This window comes from Panulirus ornatus, chromosome 37 (assembly GCF_036320965.1).
Source record: "Panulirus ornatus isolate Po-2019 chromosome 37, ASM3632096v1, whole genome shotgun sequence".
Taxonomy (NCBI): domain Eukaryota; kingdom Metazoa; phylum Arthropoda; class Malacostraca; order Decapoda; family Palinuridae; genus Panulirus; species Panulirus ornatus.
In genome coordinates this window covers 28,604,994-28,625,445 of record NC_092260.1, presented here as the reverse complement: position 1 = coordinate 28,625,445, position 20,452 = coordinate 28,604,994, and the positions used below count along the sequence as shown (strand labels likewise).

At 41.9% G+C, this 20,452-nt stretch overlaps 1 protein-coding gene across 3 annotated transcripts in view; it reads left to right on the top strand.

Moving 5' to 3' along the window:
- Positions 1-20,452, top strand: part of LOC139760661 (ADP-ribosylation factor GTPase-activating protein 1-like) — a 65,415-nt gene that overhangs the window by 30,957 nt on the left and 14,006 nt on the right. For 2 of the 3 annotated variants that reach the window (XM_071684151.1, XM_071684150.1), the window contains one exon: positions 10,133-10,299. In XM_071684151.1, coding sequence (XP_071540252.1) covers positions 10,133-10,299 — 167 coding nt within the window. Of the gene's footprint in view, positions 1-10,132; positions 10,300-15,618; positions 15,769-20,452 lie in introns of those variants that run through there. The other variant, XM_071684152.1, reaches the window with a different exon arrangement.

Below are 20,452 nucleotides of genomic sequence, written 5' to 3'. Positions count from 1 at the left end.
GTTTAGGTGCTTGTGACTGCATACAGTCAGCCGAGAGAAAAACTCCCCTTGGCCTAGACAGTGAGATGGACGTGAGTGGTGGCTTCTTGCCATTCTTACCTCCCTCCTCCTTGGTTGTGCTGGTTTATTTCTTCTTTAGCTCTCTCTTCTCCTCTTACGTCCTTATTTAATAATCTTCTTCCCCCTGCATGTTCTTCTCTTTTCTTCCCTACCCCTCCTGTCTTCCACTACTTGATCTTCTCGCTCTTCCCACACCCTTCCTAGTCTTCCTCTTCTTCCCCATCTTAAGCCTCTTCCTCTTAGTATTCGTCTTTTCCCCCATCCTATGTCTTCTCTTTCTACCCCTTCTGCTCCTAGTCTTCCTCCTCCCCCAAGTCTTCATTTTGCTTTACCATCTTTATCATATTATCCTCTTCTTTTCAGTTCAGTGTCTGGCTAAATGTCACCGCTCAATTGTGGGTAATGATATTTTTTTTATGTTCATTTTAACGTCTGGTGTTGGAGGGCTTGACAGTTGCTGGTGGTGGTGATGGTGATGTTTACTGCTGCTGTTGCTGTTGAAAGTTGCTTCTGATAGTGATGGTGTCGGCTGCTGCAGGTGGTGCTGTTGACAGTTGCTGCTGATGTCAGCTGCTGCAGGTGGTGCTGTTACCAGTTGCTTTTGATAGTGGTAGTGTCAGCTGCTGGTGCTGACATCTGTTGCTGGTGATGGTGTGGACAGCTGCTGGTGGTGGTGTTGACAGTTGCCACAGGTAGGGCTGTTAACTGCTGCAGTTGGTCTTTGTGGTGACAACTGCTGCAGGTGGTGGTGTCGAGAGCTTCTGTCAGTTGTGATGTTAGCTGCTACTGGTTGTGGTGTTGACGGCTGTTACTGGTTATGGTGTGGACAGCTGTCACTAGTTTTGTTGTTGAGAGCTACTGCTGGTCGTGGTGTTGACAGCTGCTGCAGGTGGTGTTATGGGTAGGAGAGAGAGAGAGAGAGAGAGAGAGAGAGAGAGAGAGAGAGAGAGAGAGAGAGAGAGAGAGAGAGAGAGAGAGAGAGAGCGAAAGCAAAAGGCTCGGCTCGTGTTGTGTTTGTAACGGGAGCTGCCCTCCTTGTAGACCCTTCCCATCACCCGGCCGACCGGGGCGCCCTTGAGACAGTTGGATAGGGAGAGGGAGGAAGGGAGAGGAAGAGGCGATAGGGAAGGTTGGAGAAAAGGAACGTTAATTTTTTTTTTTTTTTTGTAAGGAGACTTAGTATGGTCGGTAAAGAGAAAACGGTCAAAGAAAACGCGACAAGAAGAGACAAAAATGAGATAGATGGCCGAGTTCGTTGAAGTAAGAGGCGGGTGTGACAGTATATCAGAGGAGAGAGGGAAGAGAGGAGAGAGCATGAAAGTGCGAGGTGAGTATGCTAGGGTATATGAGAATGATTGGGCACAATAGTCGTGAAGGTGAGGTGTGTCAGCGAGGGAGAAAGTGGTTGCTGTACTGGCTCAGTGGGTGGCAGGAATATGGCGGTTTCTGCTACGTCTCCTTCATGCCTTACCCCGCCTATGTTTTCTCTTTCATCCTTCAGTCTTTATCACCGTCAGACATGCCTGCTGCTTCTCCTCGCTTGCATATATATATATATATATATATATATATATATATATATATATATATATATATATATATATATATATATATATATCTTTTCTTTTAAACTATTCGCCATTTCCCGCGTTAGTGAGGTAGCGCTAAGAACAGAGGACTGGGCCTTTTTTGGAATATCCTCACCTGGCCCCCTCTGTTCCTTCTTTTGGAAAATTTAAAAAAAAAAACGAGAGGGGAGGATTTCCAGCCCCCCGCTCCCTCCCCTTTTAGTCGCCTTCTACGACACGCAGGGAATACGTGGGAAGTATCCTTAATCCCCTATCCCCAGGGATAATATATATATATATATATATATATATATATATATATATATATATATATATATATATATATATATATATATATTGGAAAAGATCTAAATTTTGCGCGTGATCAAGATATTGCTATGAGTCCATTTTCCCGGTGGACTCGTAATATATATATATATATATATATATATATATATATATATATATATATATATATATATATATATATATATATATATATATTTGTCTTCCAATTCCTTATGGTTGGTTGCTCATCTTGGTATGATAGGTGGTGCGAGGGTGTGGGGAGCCCGTTGACAGTGGGTAATGATGGTGTAGGTGGGAGAGATTGTGGGGTTGTGCATCCTCAGTGTAGGTTAAAGACGTGTACATACGTTGGACGTCCATACTGGATGGGTGTGATAATGCACGTGGGAGATGCAAGTGGTGCGATGTATGTCTTCATTGTGTGTTATTGGTTTAGGTGGGAGTGTGGAGCAAAGAAGGATTTTTCACTAACAGCTGTTGTGGATGGGAGGGATGCTGATGGGAAGTAAGTTCACAGTGGTTGGTAGTGGTACTGTAGGTGGATGTCAGCCTGTTCACAGTAGGTGGTGTTGGGAATGTTAGTAGTTTGTAAGTTTGCAGTGTTTGGTAATGGTGAACAAGGTGGTGGGAAAGAGCCAGTCAGTGAGCATGTACACTGACACTGTAAGTGAATGAGAGGAGCAGGTGGTTATAGTGGGTGGCGGTAGTTGTCTAGGTGGGTGGGAGAGAGGCAGATGGTGATTGTTATGGTGTAAATGAGTGTTACACGTGCTGAGTCTCTCCTTTGTTGGCATTGGTAATGATGTAGGTGGGTGTGAGAGGCAGGTGGGTAGTATGTCCTTTTGGTGGTGAGACGTGGTGTTGGTGGGGATGAGGCATGGAAGGGGTTGCTGGTGGTTCAGGTGGGTGTGAAAAAGGTGAGAGTTATCAGTGGTCGGTTATTTTTTCATTATTTTCCTCGGTAGGTGATAAGTGTGATGTGAGCGAGGCAGTTGGTGGTGTAAGTGGTTGGGAAATGTATATGGTGGTGGTGTAGATGGGTGTGAAGGAGGTAGGTGGTAGTGTAGGTGGGTGTGAAGGAGGTACGTGGTAGTGTAGGTGGGTGCAAAATGTATGTGTTGGTGGGGTAGGTGGGTCGGAGGCACATGGTGGTATTTGTAGGTCCCAGGTTAACTGATGGTAGACTCAGTGGATATGAGAAAGGCAGGTGGTGGTGGTGGGTATCAGATGCAGTTAATGGTGGTAGTGGTGAAAATTGGAGTAAGAGAGGAAGATGATGGTGGTGTAGGTGGCTTTGAAAGGTAGATGGTTATGTGGTGTTGGTGGATGTGATAGGCAGCTGTTGATATTGGTTGTGCAGTAGGTGGGTGTTGGAGACAGCTGATGGTGTTCCAGGTCTGTGTAAGGGAGGCAGGTGGAGGTGGTGTGAGAGATATCGTCGGGTGTGAGAGAGGCAGTTGGTGTTGGTGGTGATAGAGAGGCAAGTGATGGTGTGAGAGGCAGGTGATGGTGTGGGTGGGTGTGAGATGCAGTTGATACTGCGAATGATGTATGTGAATGTGAGAGCAGTTGGTGGTGGTGTAGGTGGGAGTGAGAGATAGGTGGTGGTAGTGTAAGTGTGTGTGAGAGAGGCTGGTAATGGTGGTGTAGGTGGATGCGAGTGAGGCTGTTGGTGTGATGGTGTAGGTGGGTGTGAGAAAGACTGGTGGTGGTGGTGCAGGTGGGTGTGAGAGGCTGGTGGTGGTGGTGGTGCAGGTGGGTGTGAGAAAGGCTGGTGGAGATGGTGTAGGTAGGTGTGAGAAAGGCTGGTGGTGGTGGTGGGTGCGAGAGAGGCTGGTGGTGGTGGGCGTTGTCAATGGTTGCATACACACACGCACTGACTCAGGTACAGACTGTCTCCTTTATTCGCTCTCATTCGCGTCTCTGATAGTGTAGGCGAGAGAGAGAGAGAGAGAGAGAGAGAGAGAGAGAGAGAGAGAGAGAGAGAGAGAGAGAGAGAGAGAGCCCCTCTATGTGTAGGAGTTGTTAACAAGGTGATCTGGTGAGTTAGGTGTTATAGGTGGCCTGGAGACATACGCAGGGTGTAGTGTTTGTGTCCAGGGTCAGCTGGAGGGTGTGTCGGACCTGACCTTCATGGTCACCATGAGTTGGACCTGTAAGTTGAACCTTCCCGTCACGGTCAACATGTGTTGGACCTGTATGTCGGACCTGATCATCACGGTTAACCTGTGTGTTGGACCTGATAACGGTCAACCTCTGTTGGATTCGTGTTTAAACCATGTGACGAACCGACACACAGAACCTGTCCCTCAGACCCCCATGTTTGGGACCCCTGGGTATGGAAGTGTGAGGGTAAGGGGTGTATGGTGATGATGGGGGGAGGGGTGGAGGGGGAGCATAATGAGGTGCATGGGTGGAGGGTGTGACGGTGGAGGGAGTGAGGAAGGCGGGTGATGGGGATGGCTCGAGGCACCCACAAGCAGTTTACAATATTGATCTGGGAATATCGTCAGAAGGGGTGTAGTGGCAGGCTCTGTGGCCTGGCTGCCTCCCTCTTAGGTAGGGACTGGGGGAAGGGGACTTAAAGGGGGTTGTTGGAGTGTATAGGGTATACTAGGGGTGTAGCCCAGAGAGAGAGAGAGAGAGAGAGAGAGAGAGAGAGAGAGAGAGAGAGAGAGAGAGAGAGAGAGAGAGAGAGAGAGAGAGAGAGCGACATACACAGCAGGACATCCAGCGTGTTATGTAACGCTGCTCACCGCCCCCTAGTGTGTGGTGAGGGCCTCATCCCCCCTACGGAGCTGCGTCCCCGGCGCTGGACACTGGTCAGCTCGGCGACGATACATGGTCGTTGTGTACAGCGGAAGTGTTCGGGCGTGCATGTGTGCAGTGTCCAGTGTGTGTGTGTGTGTGTGTGTGTGTGTGTGTGTGATACACACGACTGCCGCACACTCACCCGCGACTGGGGCGTTGCCGGGCCCACGTGTGCAGCAGTCAGCTGTTGCTACGGATGCTGGGGAGAGGCTCACTGGTACCGCTCATCCTGTAGAACTCACGGCACTGTTGATGCCGGTCCCTGACCTGCCTCCTCCCATCCAGGATGCTGCTGACGTAAGAGTTGCGTAATTACACGCTGAAACTGACACTTGCGGTGTGAAACAGAGATGTACGTTGGCACAGTGAGATAGAGAGGACGCTGCAGTGAACTTCAGCTGATGAAGCCAGACCAGGGACAGTGATAGCCAGTGCTGGAGACAGTGACACTGAGAGTAAGGTAGTAAGAAAGCCTCAAGGACAGTGAAGGGGGAATCCTGGCAGCGGTTGCTCAGCACCAGCACCAGCAAGCTGAGGAACATGGCTGACATGGAAGTCAGCGTGGGTAGAGGGAGGCTCTCCAGCTGTCCTGACGAGGAGGAGGAAGAGTCCTGTGGCCAGAGGGACAGCCCCGCTACCCTCTCTCCCTGGACACGAGCCGACGGGTCGAGGGCGGCCTTCGGACGGCTCAAGGCCAAGCTCTTCGAGACGCGGTTGGCCGCCCAGGTCCGACAGGCCCAGCTGGCTCTAACAGATTCTTTAAAGCACGCTGGCTGGGCGGTGGAGCATAAGGTTGGTGACGGGAGCATACCTCAGGGCAGGAAGGACCAATGGATCTCAGTGCCAAAGTTTAGGTCAGGAAGGATCACTGAAATAAAAGAGCATAGGCGAGGGTAGGAAGAATATGAAGAGCACCAAGTGAATCATGAGTTATGGGAGCTTGATATGGGTAAGTAGGATCAAGGACCATAGTTCGATTAGGAGGAGAAACAGAACAAAAGGTGGATAAAAAGTTAGTTGAGCATATGGTGGGTAAGGAGGGGTCATAGGTCACTGCAGTAGATCTGGAGAGATTGTGGGTGGATACGGTGGGTCAGGAGAGATCATGGGGAGGTAATATAGGTCAGTAGAGATCCTGGGGCAATAATGGTCAGAATAGATCATGGACTTTGTGGCTTAGGAGAAAGCATGGGAGTATGACATAGTTCAGGAGAGGCCATAGGTGAATACAGTAGGTCGAGTCCATGGAAAGATTATATGGGTCAGGAAAGATAATTGAAGGATAGAGTGGGTCAGAAAAAACCCTGAGAGTAGGTCAGGAGGAATCATGGGGGTTACCATGGACAAGGAAAGATCATGGGGGGATGCAGTTGGACAGAGATATTACAGGAGGATACATTTGGAGGGGGAAATCTTAGGAGGATACTGGGGAATAGAAGAGATCACAAGGTAAAACATTGGGAGAGGGGGGTGGGGGGAGACACAGTAGATCAGGAGAGATCAGAGTAGGATACAATGGGAGGAAACAATGGGTCAGGAGAGATCAGAATAGAATGCATTAGAAGAAGGATCATGGAAGGATACAGTGGGTAAGGAGAGGTCATGGGAGGATGTAGTGGGACTGGAGAGATCAGGAGAGATCATGGGAAAGTACAGTAGGTCAAGACAGATCACAGGATACAGTGGGGAGGAGAGATTATGGATGGATACAGTATGCCAGGAGATATCATGGGAGGATACAGTTTGTCAGGAAAAATCTTGGCAAGATACTATAGATCAGGAAAGATCATGGGAAGATACAGTGGAAAGGAGAGATCATGTGAGGATATTGTGGGTTAGGAAAGATCACAGAAGGAGACCGGTGGGTCAGAAGATATCACAGGAGGATACAGTAATCAGGAGTGATCATGGATGGATACAGTGGGACAGGAGAGATCATGGGAGGATACAGTAGGTCAGGAGATTTTTGGGGGTAAAGTCAGGTTAGGAGGAATTATCTTTAGTGTTAATGTTATCATACTTTTAGACTTCGCAGATGTGTGTGTGTGGAAGGGGCTTTAAGCGTGTGATTTCCTGTATTGTTGAGAATTTGTTTTGCTTATCTCTGTGAATGTTTGTTGCCACATAATTGTAATTACCAACTTGTTCATATGGGAAGGGTGGTTTACACCCATAGCATACCGATTTTTTTTTATTTTGTTTTGTCAGTATGCATTTCCTCATTTATGAACTTGCTTACATGTTTACTACTCTGTTTCCCCTGACTCATATTTCATTTGTGCTTACTTCAAAGAACTGATAGTACCACATAGGAATATCTCTCACTGTAACTTATCTACTTTAATTTGAGCACCATTTATGATGCATAGCTACAGGGTATCTGAGGCAGTTCTATGTATAGCTATCTCTAAGGACACCAAGCTGACTATATCCAGCTTGGGATAACCATATGTATCTCTTTTTGAAGAACTTTTCCATATACTTTGCACAAATTGAGACAAAGACAAAAGATGTTTTGCCTTTCTTATCAAAAACTAATTTTGAGTAGATGCATTTTATTTCCTTTCCCCATAAAGGAATACTGTAGATGGGGTTTTTCTCTCCTAAAGAGCATTTCAGTTGAAGACTTGATTTATGTCTGTTTGTAATATCTCAGTGTCTTGGACTAATGAAATTTCCATACTTATTGTAGTATCACATGTGAAGGATGATATGAAAATGTGGCTTGTATTTGCATCAGTGTTAGATATAAGAATGCAAAACATTAGAGGTACAAATATAGTTCCTTTAGAAAATGGGCTTTTCACATTAAAGGCATTGAAAATAGCCTGATCAGCAACAATGTGTTTTGACCTGTTAATCAAGAAGTTGTTTACCTGTTTTCCAATTATTTCCATGTTATACATTTTCTGAACTGTGACACTGTGGTCACATTTATGATAAGCTTTTGCAATTCTTTGTATAACACACCATTATTTTAAAATGTTTTTCAGTCTCTGCAAATTTGAAATGTGTCAAGCAGATACGAGAAGCATGATCTTGCTCCCCATAACCTAATCCTAGGACTACCACAAAAATTTGAATGGTGTGACATTGTGGTCACATTTAGGCTTTTGCAAATCGTTATATAACACATCGTAATTTTAAATGTTTTTCAGCTTCTGAAATTTGAAATATGTATCAAGCAGCTGCAAGAGGCATGATCTTCCTCCCCAGAACTTAATCCTAGGACTATCTCAAAAATTTGAATGGTGTGCCATGCAAATGCTGTTGGTCTGTATTTTTTGGGAGTGTTTTGCTTCTTCTTTTGTGGAATGGGGCTTTGTGACTCAGTTTCATGGTTTCTAGAATTATGTCAGAATCCAGGGTTTCTTTCCAGAGGATGTTCAGCATATGTGATAGTAGGTTTACATATCTAGTTTAGTCTTGGAGCAGAGTACATGGGCATACTCTTGATAGCCCTGTTTAAGTCCTGTGGCATGGTGACAAAACTTGCAGAATGATGTTTGGGAAGAAGTCATTTATCTTTGTGGCAATTTTTGGCTTGCTGAACATTGGTAAACAGTGGAAAATGTTTTTAGTACCTCATTCATCTTGCTGCTATCCATGCATACAACTTTTTAAATTTGTTTGCTGTTCACGTTTACTATTCCCTCATTCTATTTATTACAGTCATCCACCACTCTTGTACTTTAAAGTACTTCTTTACAACTTTTTTTTACAAATGTCTTGCTAAGTTTCATGAAATGGCCTCTAGTTGTTTTATCAGGTCGCTCCACACATGTCTGTCTTCCTTCCTGGGGAATTTAAGGCCTGTAGCCTTTCCCTTTGACTCAGATTTCTTTATTATGTTGAGTGCATATGTACATGCAGTGAGTTATTGAATCTGTGAAGTAAAGTGTCGGCAACTTAAAATGTGGGAACAGATAACAGAATTTGCAAAATTTGGTGAATACATACCAGACTAAGCAGATAGATATTTAGTCAAGGTAGTTATGGAAGGAATGGAAATGAAGTGACACATTTCCCAAACACAAGGGTCATGTTGAGGCTGGCCTCTGCAGGTCTTTGATGTATCAAGTGCCTCAGCCTTGATTCTTTACTGTTTCTACCCTTGAAGTAATTCCTTTTCACTTATGTGTGCTCCAAAAATCTTTGGATTATATAGGGCTGTTGCTACCACTCGATAGCTCTGGTACTGCATTTCCTTTAATATTACGTGGAAATCTCTTTGAGGGCATACTTTGATACCATGTCTTTGGACAAATTCTGTTAGAATAAATGTACTCAGAATAACAGTACTGTTGTTACTGCAGCACAAATTTGTGTTTTCTCTGACTTCATAGGGCTAAATGACATGAATTCAAAACTTTTTTTTTGTGTCTGAAAAACTACTGTTTTCCAATTTTCTTTATATACAAATGTTTTGTATACAAAGGGCTTTGTGTATACTTATGTTTTACATTGCCTATTATCTTACATCCCAGTTTTCACGTATACAACATACAGCATTAAAATGTGATGTGAAGTTAGTGTGTCTCAGAATATCCTTGGATTCCTTAGTGTTCTGAAGGTGTTTACATTACTTAAAATTGGGACAGTAAAGTTTTGCCCTAAAATGCATGATTAGTGATTGTGTTGTCAATTTTTTTTTTAAATCAAATAAGTGTTATTGTTTGTATGTGTGGATATCCCACTTTTTATAAATATTATATGTGAACATGTACAATGATATGGACATTAGCAACGTATATGCTTATACCTGCTAAAAGTGGTGAGGAAAGTTAGAAGCAGAGCAAATGTTTTTCCAAGAGAATAAGGAACATGTGCTGGTAGGAAGGACGGACAACAAGTGGTTCCAGGTGAAGGAGGATCTGTGTTGAGGATGTACAATCTCACTAGGCTGTTCAGTTTGTTTAAATTTGGGTTGGTGTTGGAGTTTACATAAAAACATGGGTTTTGGAGGCAAGGGAATAGCAGTTATATGCTGAGTGGGGGTACTTGGTAGGTGAGTCAGTTGTTATTTGCAGATAACATGGATTTGTTCTTTCCATTTTCTTTTCTGATTTTATTGCAGCCCTAGTGACTTCTTTTTACATCCCTACTACTCTAGTTTTGTATTCCAGGACTCAAGTTCTTACATCACCTTAGTTTTCCCTTTTGTCAGATATTTTCATGACTTTTATACCTGATTATTGATAAAGTCAAGAATATTATGCTTATAGAAATGAATCTGTAACATGATTACTTGGCACTTAACCTTGCTTGCTTTATTTGTTGATCACTTTCTCTATTTCTTGATCTTTTTTACAAATTTTGTTGTTTGTGGTGAGCAATTTATCTAGATTTTTCCATCTTTTGTAATGAATCATGTTTTGTTTTAGGTGAGCGAAGTGTCCCGTCGTGGATGGAGTGAGGCTACTCGAGCATGGGGAAGTGGTGGTTCTGGAGGAGGAACTCTTGCTCTTACAGGCAGTTCAGGTGGACCACATGAGCGCTCATCCTTATTGCTTGGCCCAGGTGATGGCTACCAACGACTTGACAACAACAGGTTGGAATGGATTCTTTGTTGTGCTTATTCCTGCTGTATAGCAATGCAGCAGCACATTACATTACTCTTGTTCACACCCTCTTCAGCTGTCTCATACATACTCCTCTAGTACCACATCTTTCTCTTAACCTGTCATTTCTTATCTGATTAAACCTCCTTACACCACATGTTCTCGGATACATAATTTTTCTTACTTTTTATTCAGGACCAAAGCCTTGTATCCATACAACATCACTGGGACTACTATACCATCAAGCATTCCTATCATGGCCCTCACAACAGTGACCTTTCTTTCCTTCCAACACACGTCAATGCACCCAGGACCTTATCCCCATCACCCACCCTATGGCTCACTTCATCTTCCATGGTTCCATTCACTACCATGTCCACTCTTAGGTGTGTATAACTTCAATTTCTCCAGGTTCTCTTTAAACTAACTCACTCCAACTAACCTGTGTTTCTGTGCTGTTAAACTTAATAACCTTGCTTTTATTCACATTCAACCTTCTCCTTTCACACACTCTTCTAACATCAGAAAGTAGCTTCTGATGTGAATCTGTTACCTGAACTCTGTTATTAGTAAACAGTTATGAACTCAACTCTCAGGCCCTGCCACCCCCAACAGACTTCCTCTAAGACCCTCACATTCATCTTCCAAACTACTCCATCCATAAACTGAGTAGTCAACCATGATGACGTCACACCCCTGCCAATGATCCACCTTCACCTGGAACCACTCATCCTCTTCCATTTCTGCTCACAAATATGCGCTTGACAAACAATGTGGTCTCTTGGGAGTGACGAAATTGTCATGTATAATGCACTAAAACCAGAGTTCCTCCATCCACAGCCAGGCCCCATAGACCTTTCCATGGTTTTCCGATTGTTTTGTACGTCCTAGTTCAGTATATTGCCCGCAACTTATCATCTGTGTACCACTTTCCTCCAAGTCACTATACCATTGGGACTAACTGTACCATCAAGCATATCCATCTTTGCCATCACAGTGACCTTTCATACCGCACACTCCTTAATGTGCTCTGGACCTTTACCCTAATACCCATCTTATACACACTACACTGCACACAGACATATATTTTTATGTAATGCTTTACTCGGATTAGGGAAAAAGAATATTACCATTGTATTTCTTGTATGTGGCAGGAGTCGGGGCTGGAAACACTTCTCTTCTTCCATTTCATTTTCTAGGGGATGGAACAGAAGCCAAGGAAGGAGTGCTCGTCCCTTTCAAAGTTTCACACTGGGGTGTTTGAATGTGCATGAATGAGAAGAGAGATAGTAAATTTTAAGTTTCTCTCCTATATATTCACACTCATGTGACATAAAACACATAAAACAGACAAAAAACTTGTGCTTATTACATAATGAGTGGTACAATACAAAAATATAGTATTGTCATGAGGAATCATTCATAAAGAATGATGGTACAAGGACCCTCAGAGGATACCAGTTGCTAAGCTTCATGTATCTCTCCTACATTTTTACTTATTTTTTCAATAAAATTTTCATGCATTTTATATTCTATTGTGTTTTATAGGTAGTACTATTTCCTTTACTTCTTGAAGCTACTAACTAGAAGTCGTAACCTTCTGCATGAGCCAAGAATAAGTGGATATAGGCAAGAGTCTGGAGTAATGGTGAAGGGAACTTTAAGTTTGATGGTGCTATATTTTATTAGTTCATGTCCTCATTTATTTTTGTTTCTTTTTTAATTTTCCAAAAGAAGGAACAGAGAAGGGGGCCAGGTGAGGATATTCCCTCAAAGACCCAGTCCTCTGTTCTTAACGCTACCTTGCTAATGCGGGAAATGGCAAATAGTTTGAAAGAAAAAAAAAGAAATATAAGCAAAATAAATAAATAAATATATATTATTATTTTTATTATTTTGCTTTGTCGCTGTCTCCTGCATTAGCAAGGTAGCGCAAGGAAACAGACGAAAGAATGGCCCAACCCACCCACATGCACATGTATATACATAAACTTCCACACATGCAAACATACATACCTATACATCTCAACGTATACATATATATACACACACAGACATATACATATATACACATGTACATAATTCATACTGTCTGCCTTTATTCATTCCCATCACCACCCTGCCACACATGAAATACACCCCCCCCTCCCCTCTCATGTGCGCGAGGTAGCGCTAGGAAGACAACAAAGGCCCCATTTTTCACACTCAGTCTCTAGCTGTCATGTAATAATGCACCGAAACAACAGCTCCCTTTCCACATCGAGGCCCCACAGAACTTTCCATGGTTTACCCCAGACGCTTCACATGCCCTGGTTCAATCCATTGACATTATATATATATATATATATATATATATATATATATATATATATATATATATATATATATATATATATATATTTATTTTTTATTTTTTTTTTTCTTGCTGGTCTCCCGCGTTTGTGAGGTAGCGCAGCGAAACAGACGAAAGAAATGGCCCAACCCGCCCCCATACACATGTATCTACATACGTCCACACACGCAAATATACATACCTACACAGCTTTCCATGGTTTACCCCAGACGCTTCACATGCCCTGATTCAATCCACTGACAGCACGTCAACCCCGGTATACCACATCGATCCAATTCACTCTATTCCTTGCCCTCCTTTCACCCTCCTGCATGTTCAGGCCCCGATCACTCAAAATCTTTTTCACTCCATCTTTCCACCTCCAATTTGGTCTCCCACTTCTCCTCGTTCCCTCCACCTCCGACACATTTATCCTCTTGGTCAATATATATATATATATATATATATATATATCTTTTTCTTTCAAACTATTTGCCATTTCCCGCATTAGCAAGGTAGCGTTAAGAACAGAGGACTGGGCCTCTGAGGGAATATCCTCACCTGGCCTCGTTCTCTGTTCCTTCTTTTGGAAAATTAAAAAAAAAACGAGAGGGGAGGATTTCCAGCCCCCCGCTCCCTCCCCTTTTAGTCGCCTTCTACGACACGCAGGGAATACGTGGGAAGTAACTGTAAGGTTTGGATGGCATTGCAGTGGAATTTATTAAAAAAGGGGGTGACTGTATTGTTGACTGGTTGGTAAGGTTATGTAATGTATGTATGATTCATGGTGAGGTGCCTGAGGATTGGCGGAATGCTTGCATAGTGCCATTGTACAAAGGCAAAGGGGATAAGAGTGCTCAAATTACAGAGGTATAAGTTTGTTGAGTATTCCTGGTAAATTATATGGGAGGGTATTGATTGAGAGGGTGAAGGCATTTACAGAGCATCAGATTGGGGAAGAGCAGTGTGGTTTCAGAAGTGGTAGAGGATGTGTGGATCAGGTGTTTGCTTTGAAGAATATATGCGAGAAATACTTAGAAAAACAAATGGATTTGTATGTAGTATTTATGGCTCTGGAGAAGGCATATGATAGAGTTGATAGAGATGCTCTGTGGAAGGTATTAAGAATATATGGTGTGGGAGGCAAGTTGTTAGAAGCAGTGAAAAGTTTTTATCGAGGATGTAAGGCATGTGTACGTGTAGGAAGAGAAGAAAGTGATTGGTTCTCAGTGAATGTAGGTTTGCGGCAGGCGTGTGTGATGTCTCCATGGTTGTTTAATTTGTTTATGGATGGGGTTGTTAGGGAGGTGAATGCAAGAGTTTTGGAAAGAGGGGCAAGTATGAAGTCTGTTGGGGATGAGAGAGCTTGGGAAGTGAGTCAGTTGTTGTTTGCTGATGATACAGCGCTGGTGGCTGATTCATGTGAGAAACTGCAGAAGCTGGTGACTGAGTTTAGTAAAGTGTGTGAAAGAAGAAAGTTAAGAGTAAATGTGAATAAGAGCAAGGTTATTAGGTACAGTAGGGTTGAGGGTCAAGTCAATTGGGAGGTAGGTTTGAATGGAGCAAAACTGGAGGAAGTAAAGTGTTTTAGATATCTGGGAGTGGATCTGGCAGCGGATGGAACCATGGAAGCGGAAGTGGATCATAGGGTGGGGGAGGGGGCGAAAATCCTGGGAGCCTTGAAGAATGTGTGGAAGTCGAGAACATTATCTCGGAAAGCAAAAATGGCTATGTTTGAAGGAATAGTGGTTCCAACAATGTTGTATGGTTGCGAGGCGTGGGCTATGGATAGAGTTGTGCACAGGAGGATGGATGTGCTGGAAATGAGATGTTTGAGGACAATGTGTGGTGTGAGGTGGTTTGATCGAGTAAGTAACGTAAGGGTAAGAGAGATGTGTGGAAATAAAAAGAGTGTGGTTGAGAGAGCAGAAGAGGGTGTTTTGAAATGGTTTGGGCACATGGAGAGAATGAGTGAGGAAAGATTGACCAAGAGGATATATGTGTCGGAGGTGGATGGAACGAGGAGAAGTGGGAGACCAAATTGGAGGTGGAAAGATGGAGTGAAAAAGATTTTGTGTGATCGGGGCCTGAACATGCAGGAGGGTGAAAGGAGGGCAAGGAATAGAGTGAATTGGATCGATGTGGTATACCGGGGTTGATGTGCTGTCAGTGGATTGAATCAGGGCATGTGAAGCATCTGGGATAAACCATGGAAAGCTGTGTAGGTATGTATATTTGCGTGTGTGGACGTATGTATATACATGTGTATGGGGGTGGGTTGGGCCATTTCTTTTGTCTGTTTCCTTGCGCTACCTCGCAAACGCGGGAGACAGCGACAAAGCAAAAAAAAATATATATATATATCTTTCTTTCTTTCTTTCAAACTATTCGCCATTTCCCGCATTAGCGAGGTAGCGTTAAGAACAGAGGACTGGGCCTTTGAGGGACTACCCTCACCTGGCCCAATTCTCTGTTCCTTCTTTTGGAAAATTAAAAAAAAAAAAAAAAAAAAAAAATATATATATATATATATATATATATATATATATATATATATATATATATATATATATATATATATACAGACTTGATAAACCAGTGCAGCCTGTAAACTTAAGTAATCGAAAAGGGTATCTTTTTTTTTCTTTATTAATACTAATATTTGTTAAGAGGTTAGCCTCCTCTAGAATATAGCTTCATTTTCCTGCTTATAGATCCATTTTCAATTCTTCAAATTGTTATTCTTCACAGCTATTTTTTAATGTTTCAAAGAAATTGGAAGAATAATTGACTGCATATTGTAACATTTGATTGCATTTTGTATCAATTAGTTAATATTTTTCTTGTCTGAATATTTAACCCAGCATGCCTCTTTCTTTGTAATTTTTCTTATTTTTCGTGCTTATTAATTGCATGGTGGCTGGGATCCCTAATTGCTTGACAACTGAAACTCCTGCATGACTGTTTCCACATTCAGCATCAGGGATGTTCACGCCTATCCAGACAGTCACTTGGCCCAGCAGAACATCTGTCACCAAGACAAACAGGGTGACATCAATAAGCAGAGTGAGAATAGGTCAAGAGATAAAGATCACAACGTAGAGTAAGAAATTTGTTCTGTACATGTTAATTCATCCTGTATTAATATGATTTCCTTTCTCGTAAGTTACACATTACCTGTACATAACACAAAGTGGCACATAGATAGTTGATATTCTCTTCATATTTGCATTTTGTGTCCATTTTCACTGAGAGTACTGAAAAAACAGCACATTTTCATTACCATAGTGCTAACACCACCAGCACGTATAGAGTATACAGGGTTTAGAAGGGTTACTGATCTTTCAGTGTACAGATAAGTGGAATGTGTTTATACATATATATTTTGTTTAGAACATATCAAATCAATAAAGAAAAAATTTCATATTTCATGGTCAGCTCTTATATGAAGTAAATTGATTTATACACTGTATTTGTAATTTTTGAACAAAAAATCAAACAACAAAAGTTATGCCTTGTCATGTTTCAAGTTCAAATGATCTTTAAACACAAATTTAAGTTGTACAATCTTCATATTACTATTTAATCTTCCTAGAGAACAAAATTTGACATTTTACTCACCGTTTCTAGTATGTATGTAAGTACTGCTGACATAGATGTTTGACAGGTAGGAGATATCTCTTGAGCCTGGGTTACAGATTTGAAATAAACAGAGCATATGAAATGTCTGGGTTAAACCATGGAAAGGTCTGTGGGGCCTGGTTTTGGATAGGGAGTTGTGGTTTTGGTGCATTACATGACAACTAGAGACTGAGTGTGAACCAATGTGGCCATTTTTGTCTGTTTTTCTGGTGCAACACGCTGATATAGGGAGTGGCGATGCTGTTTCCTGTGGGGCAGATTGGATGAAGGCAAGTAAGTATGAATATGTACATGTGTATATGGCTGTGTATGCGTATATGTTAAGCATATGTATGTACATGTACATGTATGGTTGGGTATGTATGTATATGAGTGTATGGGTCTTTCTTTGTCTGTTTCCTGGCACTTTCTGGCTGATGGAGGAAATGGGGATCAAGTATTATGATATATATATATATATATATATATATATATATATATATATATATATATATATATATATATATATATATATCCTCAGGGATAGTAGTGTAGTGTACGTGTAGGAAGAGAGGAAAGTGATTGGTTCTCAGTGAATGTAGGTTTGCGGCAGGGGTGTGTGATGTCTCCATGGTTGTTTAATTTGTTTATGGATGGGGTTGTTAGGGAGGTGAATGCAAGAGTTTTGGAAAGAGGGGCAAGTATGAAGTCTGTTGGGGATGAGAGAGCTTGGGAAGTGAGTCAATTGTTGTTCGCTGATGATACAGCGCTGGTGGCTGATTCATGTGAGAAACTGCAGAAGCTGGTGACTGAGTTTGGTAAAGTGTGTGGAAGAAGAAAGTTGAGAGTAAATGTGAATAAGAGCAAGGTTATTAGGTACAGTAGGGGTGAGGGTCAAGTCAATTGGGAGGTGAGTTTGAATGGAGAAAAACTGGAGGAAGTGAAGTGTTTTAGATATCTGGGAGTGGATCTGTCAGCGGATGGAACCATGGAAGCGGAAGTGGATCATAGGGTGGGGGAGGGGGCGAATATTCTGGGAGCCTTGAAGAATGTGTGGAAGTCGAGAACATTATCTCGGAAAGCAAAAATGGGTATGTTTGAGGGAATAGTGGTTCCAACAATGCTGTATGGTTGCGAGGCGTGGGCTATGGATAGAGATGTGCGCAGGAGGATGGATGTGCTGGAAATGAGATGTTTGAGGACAATGTGTGGTGTGAGGTGGTTTGATCGAGTAAGTAACGTAAGGGTAAGAGAGATGTGTGGAAATAAAAAGAGCGTGGTCGAGAGAGCAGAATAGGGTGTTTTGAAATGGTTTGGGCACATGGAGAGAATGAGTGAGGAGAGATTGACCAAGAGGATATATGTGTCGGAGGTGGATGGAACGAGGAGAAGTGGGAGACCAAATTGGAGGTGGAAAGATGGAGTGAAAAAGATTTTGTGTGATCGGGGCCTGAACATGCAGGAGGGTGAAAGGAGGGCAAGAATAGAGTGAGTTGGAGTCGATGTGGTATACCGGGGTTGATGTGCTGTCAGTGGATTGAAGCAGGGCATGTGAAGCATCTGGGGTAAACCATGGAAAGCTGTGTAGGTATGTATATTTGCGTGTGTGGACGTATGTATGTACATGTGTATGGGGGTGGGGTTGGGCCATTTCTTTTCGTCTGTTTCCTTGCGCTACCTCGCAAACGCGGGAGACAGCGACAAAGCAAAAGAAAATATATATATATATCTTTCTTTCTTTCTTTCAAACTATTCGCCATTTCCCGCATTAGCGAGGTAGCGTTAAGAACAGAGGACTGGGCCTTTGAGGGACTACCCTCACCTGGCCCAATTCTCTGTTCCTTCTTTTGGAAAATTAAAAAAAAAAAAAAAAAAATATATATATATATATATATATATATATATATATATATATATATATATATATATACAGACTTGATAAACCAGTGCAGCCTGTAAACTTAAGTAATCGAAAAGGGTATCTTTTTTTTTCTTTATTAATACTAATATTTGTTAAGAGGTTAGCCTCCTCTAGAATATAGCTTCATTTTCCTGCTTATAGATCCATTTTCAATTCTTCAAATTGTTATTCTTCACAGCTATTTTTCTTTAATGTTTCAAAGAAATTGGAAGAATAATTGACTGCATATTGTAACATTTGATTGCATTTTGTATCAATTAGTTAATATTTTTCTTGTCTGAATATTTAACCCAGCATGCCTCTTTCTTTGTAATTTTTCTTATTTTTCGTGCTTATTAATTGCATGGTGGCTGGGATCCCTAATTGCTTGACAACTGAAACTCCTGCATGACTGTTTCCACATTCAGCATCAGGGATGTTCACGCCTATCCAGACAGTCACTTGGCCCAGCAGAACATCTGTCACCAAGACAAACAGGGTGACATCAATAAGCAGAGTGAGAATAGGTCAAGAGATAAAGATCACAACGTAGAGTAAGAAATTTGTTCTGTACATGTTAATTCATCCTGTATTAATATGATTTCCTTTCTCGTAAGTTACACATTACCTGTACATAACACAAAGTGGCACATAGATAGTTGATATTCTCTTCATATTTGCATTTTGTGTCCATTTTCACTGAGAGTACTGAAAAAACAGCACATTTTCATTACCATAGTGCTAACACCACCAGCACGTATAGAGTATACAGGGTTTAGAAGGGTTACTGATCTTTCAGTGTACAGATAAGTGGAATGTGTTTATACATATATATTTTGTTTAGAACATATCAAATCAATAAAGAAAAAATTTCATATTTCATGGTCAGCTCTTATATGAAGTAAATTGATTTATACACTGTATTTGTAATTTTTGAACAAAAAATCAAACAACAAAAGTTATGCCTTGTCATGTTTCAAGTTCAAATGATCTTTAAACACAAATTTAAGTTGTACAATCTTCATATTACTATTTAATCTTCCTAGAGAACAAAATTTGACATTTTACTCACCGTTTCTAGTATGGATGTAAGTACTGCTGACATAGATGTTTGACAGGTAGGAGATATCTCTTGAGCCTGGGTTACAGATTTGAAATAAACAGAGCATATGAAATGTCTGGGTTAAACCATGGAAAGGTCTGTGGGGCCTGGTTTTGGATAGGGAGTTGTGGTTTTGGTGCATTACATGACAACTAGAGACTGAGTGTGAACCAATGTGGCCATTTTTGTCTGTTTTTCTGGTGCAACACGCTGATATAGGGAGTGGCGATGCTGTTTCCTGTGGGGCAGATTGGATGAAGGCAAGTAAGTATGAATATGTACATGTGTATATGGCTGTGTATGCGTATATGTTAAGCATATGTATGTACATGTACATGTATGGTTGGGTATGTATGTATATGAGTGTATGGGTCTTTCTTTGTCTGTTTCCTGGCACTTTCTGGCTGATGGAGGAAATGGGGATCAAGTATTATGATATATATATATATATATATATATATATATATATATATATATATATATATATATATATATATCCTCAGGGATAGTAGTGTAGTGTACGTGTAGGAAGAGAGGAAAGTGATTGGTTCTCAGTGAATGTAGGTTTGCGGCAGGGGTGTGTGATGTCTCCATGGTTGTTTAATTTGTTTATGGATGGGGTTGTTAGGGAGGTGAATGCAAGAGTTTTGGAAAGAGGGGCAAGTATGAAGTCTGTTGGGGATGAGAGAGCTTGGGAAGTGAGTCAGTTGTTGTTCGCTGATGATACAGCGCTGGTGGCTGATTCATGTGAGAAACTGCAGAAGCTGGTGACTGAGTTTGGTAAAGTGTGTGAAAGAAGAAAGTTAAGAGTAAATGTGAATAAGAGCAAGGTTATTAAGTACAGTAGGGTTGAGGGTCAATTCAATTGGGAGGTGAGTTTGAATGGAGAAAAACTGGAGGAAGTGAAGTGTTTTAGATGTCTGGGAGTGGATCTGGCAGCGGATGGAACCATGGAAGCAGAAGTGGATCATAGGGTGGGGGAGGGGGCGAAAATTCTGGGAGCCTTGAAGAATGTGTGGAAGTCGAGAACATTATCTCGGAAAGCAAAAATGGGTATGTTTGAAGGAATAGTGGTTCCAACAATGTTGTATGGTTGCGAGGCGTGGACTATGGATAGAGTTGTGCGCAGGAGGATGGATGTGCTGGAAATGAGATGTTTGAGGACAATGTGTGGTGTGAGGTGGTTTG